At 41.7% G+C, this 3676-nt stretch overlaps 1 protein-coding gene across 1 annotated transcript; it reads right to left on the bottom strand.

Annotated features, from left to right (window-relative positions):
* Positions 1–319: 319 nt before the first annotated feature.
* LOC105036397 (uncharacterized) lies at positions 320–2537 on the bottom strand. Its single transcript, XM_010912166.4, has 3 exons — positions 2178–2537; positions 1757–2086; positions 320–1018 (listed from the first exon to the last, which is right to left on the bottom strand). Exons 1-3 carry the CDS (start codon positions 2379–2381, stop codon positions 503–505), a joined length of 1050 nt encoding a protein of 349 aa, XP_010910468.1. The 5' UTR covers positions 2382–2537; the 3' UTR covers positions 320–502.
* Between the last annotated feature and the right edge of the window lie 1139 nt (positions 2538–3676).

Consider the following 3676-nt stretch of genomic DNA (forward strand, 5'->3'; position numbering starts at 1 on the left):
TTTTAGTTTTTTAATTTTTTTATTATTATTTCTGCTTCTCCTGGGTCATAAATAGTGCCCTCACCCTCCACGCATACTGTAGCCATGTTTCATTCAGCCTATACAAGCTGAAGCCGTATATTTTATAAAGCAGAGACTGACATGGTTGTTATGCACCCAAGCAAGATTCTCACAATCCCAGTCTCCCCAGAAGGGACAACCATGCATGCACATAGACCAAATCCACCAGATGGCAGTTACATTTTCCATTCGAGGACAGCAGCATATGATGTACAGCTAGGCAATTCAGATATGGAAAACGAGAAGCAGCCAAAATTGCTTAGATAGATACTAATGCCTTATTGCATCTATGTGCCGTATACATGCATGTACACACATCTGCTGAGATCAATTATATGTTAAGCAGCTCAATACGAGGAATATTATAGTTAATCTTATGTCACTTCCTACTAGAAAGAACAAAAGGCTCATTTGCCACTACCAATTCTTGGATGGAGTTTGGCTAGTGCTGACCAAAGGCAGTGTCATAGAAACAGCTCCTCTTAACCTCCTCTGGAGGGATGAAGTAGTCCGCAGAGAGACCAGGCACATTGAAGACCACATCATCAATTACCCACATCTCCTCCATCCGCGTCACCACCGAGTCGTCCTTCACCCCGACGCCAAACCTCACCAAGTTCACGGAGGTCCGACCCGCGTGGGCGATCATAACGCTGTCCACAGCTCGATAGTCATCGATGCTTGATGCTATGGTGGTCTCCCAAAACGTCGCTTGGGATCCCGGCGTTTGGATCCGTGTCAACTGGGAATCCTCGAGATAAACTAGCAAGCCACTGCGCTGGCTGAAGTAGCCCACCATTACGTGTTTGACGATATCTGCAGTGCTATCGCTTCGATTCGACAAGACCGAACGGTCGACTTCCAACTTCAGCACGAAACAGTCTTCGTCGCCAATGTGCTTCTCTCCAACGTGTTCGGAGGGGGAGAACACTGCTGCAATCGTCACGGGGTCTAATCCCTGTGGATTAAGTCAGTTTTGAACAAATCAAGACCTGATCTCAGTACATGGTTAGCAGAAAAATATTTAGAAATCATAGATGGTTCTTCCCAAAGAAGAACATGAAAAAAAAAAAAATGCTGGTCAGCAACTATTGATGATATTTGTATGCAGTGGTTAATTTAATGAGTTGCTTTCCAAGAGAAAGAAAATTACTTAAGCGACTAGAGATCCATTTTATGCTTGATGGAACTTTCACCTAAACTCTCCCTGGAAGGGAAAACAGAGTACACGAACTAGTATAAAGTAAGACGCCCATGTTAGATGAAGCCTTGCTTCAATCCTTATTAAGAAAAATAGCGACAGAAAACAACACTGCTCCATGAGAAGATTACAATATTTGAATTAAATAAAAGGATGAAAAAATCACAGATGGTACTCCTGGTGGAAACCAGTACAAAAGATAGCATAAAAGAGACTCGTGATGGAACACAATACTAGGAGCATAAAAGAACTTTATGAAAAGCAACCAAGACTATTATGTCGTAAAGATTGCTGCTACTGATCTTTTTACGCTTTGTCACAAAATAGGGAATGATAGTTCACATGCCTACACACTTTTTAACCTAAAGCTCTCCAACCATCGTGTGAGAGTCCGGTTGGGCTACATAGCAGTCAGCCAGAAGCCGGCAGAACTAGTAAAAGGAATAGCATTGACAGAAAAGAGAAGAAGATCAAAAGAAAAAGCTGCCCACTTGCCTGAAGTGCTCGCCGTAGGGGCCGAACTCCGCCCCGTGCCGCATGAGCCCCGAGCCACGGGGTGCGGCGCCAGGCCACCTCGCCGTCGCTGCCTGCGGCGATCTGGTGGCCCGAGACCGCGAGCTCGACAAGCCACATGTCGGGGACCAGCTGCCACACAACGAAGCATCCTTTGTGCTGATCTCCTGCCGCCGAGCTCAGCCCGTTCTCGTCCATCATCACCGCCTTCACTCTGCCGGACGCGAACATGCTCTTCACGGTCCCCTCTATCTTTGCGCACCCCGTTGTCGCCCGGAATTGCTGGATTATGTACTGGGCCGAGGAGGCCACCTATTTCATGAACATTAAAACCCACCCATGAAATCAATAAATAGAGAAGACCACAAACGATTGCATACAATTTGCGCATGGAAAAATTTACGTTGTGAGGTTGGTTCGAGAGGATGGAGACGGGGGAGAGAGGGCAGCCCAGGACGCTGAGAATGATTTTGAGATCAGATCTCTTAGGGAATAGGAGGGGCAAATGGCTCTTTAGCCACCTGTGGAAGGAGTGGCTCCCCTTGGACAAGCCCTTGGAGTCCTCTTCGCTAATGGGCTCCTCTGTTAGAGGAGCAAGCCGGGCCATTTGCTCTCCTTCTTGCTGGCGGTCTCTCTCTCTCTCTCTCTCTCTGTGGCTCCTTTCTTTCTGTGGGAATTGGAACTTGAACTGCTGCGGTGGTTGTTATAGGAATATGATTGGAAGGTGATTGGTCTTCTCTTTTTCTGTGTCTCTCACAAGCTTGGGGGCTTTTCTTTTGCTTATATGTAAAGAGGGAGGAGTGCTTTGGGGCACAGAAGGGTGGGGTCCAAATGGTAGATAAGAAGAGAGGGCTTTTAAGGCAGGCAAAGACATCGAGGTGGGCGAGGGGTCGAAATCTTGGTAATAATGTAACGGAGGTTGCTGAGTGGAGTTTGGTAAAATTGGTAACTCAATGAGGTGCGTCCGAGAGAAGGGAAAGGGAAAGATGCCGAGCAAAGAGAGATTTTACGGGATTTCAGTGACTGGGAAACGGAAAGTGAGGCTGCCAACAGATTCGAGGGAGAATCTGTGACGAATTTGGTGACTCAACTACGGATGGAGGGGAATTGTGGAGATAACGCATATAAAATTGATTTCGGTTATAGAATGAAGTGATAATTAAGATAAAAAGAAAAAACACGTAAGATCCAAGGGACCAAGCCGTACCTGTTGTCTGCTGATGATAAATGGTGGTGCAGTGTCCAGGACGGTGGCGACGGGTCCGTTGCATAGCGTCTGGTTGCGTCCTAAGGAGGACCTGAAGCAGAATTGTCAGGATTTGATACGCTTACAGTTTAAGCAGATAGCCGTTTTAGAGAGAGCCTTTTTTTTTTTTTCTAAGTAATATAAAAAAAAAATTTAATTATAAAAAAATTTAATTTTTAATTTATTTATCGATTTAATATAAAAATGATAAAAAGTCATTCAAAAAATGACGTTTTATCTTCCACGTCATCCATCTCCATTTTTCACGTAGACCATGCGAAAAAAAAAAAAAAATTAAAAACATCATTTGGTATGGCGTTTTTATAAACGCCATTCTAAACGGCGTTTTTAAAAATATCATATCATTTGACGATTTTAAATATTTTAAAAAAAAAATAAAAAAATTGATTAAAAAATAAATTTTTAATTTTTAATTTTTTTAAAAAATAAAAATTATAATTTTGATAAAAATAAAAATTATCTTTTTATTTCAAATTATCTTATTATTTGAAATTATCTTTTCAAATTATTTTTCAAAAAAATATATGAAAAAAATTATTGTAAAAAAAAAATTAAAAATATCATAAAAAAAGAATTGAAAAAAATAGAAATTATAATTTAAAATTTTTAAAAAATAAAAATTTTAAATTTCATTC

This window comes from Elaeis guineensis, chromosome 3, assembly GCF_000442705.2.
Source record: "Elaeis guineensis isolate ETL-2024a chromosome 3, EG11, whole genome shotgun sequence".
Taxonomy (NCBI): domain Eukaryota; kingdom Viridiplantae; phylum Streptophyta; class Magnoliopsida; order Arecales; family Arecaceae; genus Elaeis; species Elaeis guineensis.

What these genes read in the sequence shown, in the direction of transcription:
- LOC105036397 (XM_010912166.4), bottom strand. Translation starts at nt 2,381, where the DNA reads ATGGCCCGGCTTGCTCCTCTAACAGAGGAGCCCATTAGCGAAGAGGAC. An exon ending in TCTCGAACCAACCTCACAAC is followed by an intron (nt 2,087 to 2,177) that starts GTAAATTTTTCC and finishes TTCATGAAATAG; the next exon opens with GTGGCCTCCTCGGCCCAGTA. An exon ending in CCCTACGGCGAGCACTTCAG is followed by an intron (nt 1,019 to 1,756) that starts GCAAGTGGGCAG and finishes CTTAATCCACAG; the next exon opens with GGATTAGACCCCGTGACGAT.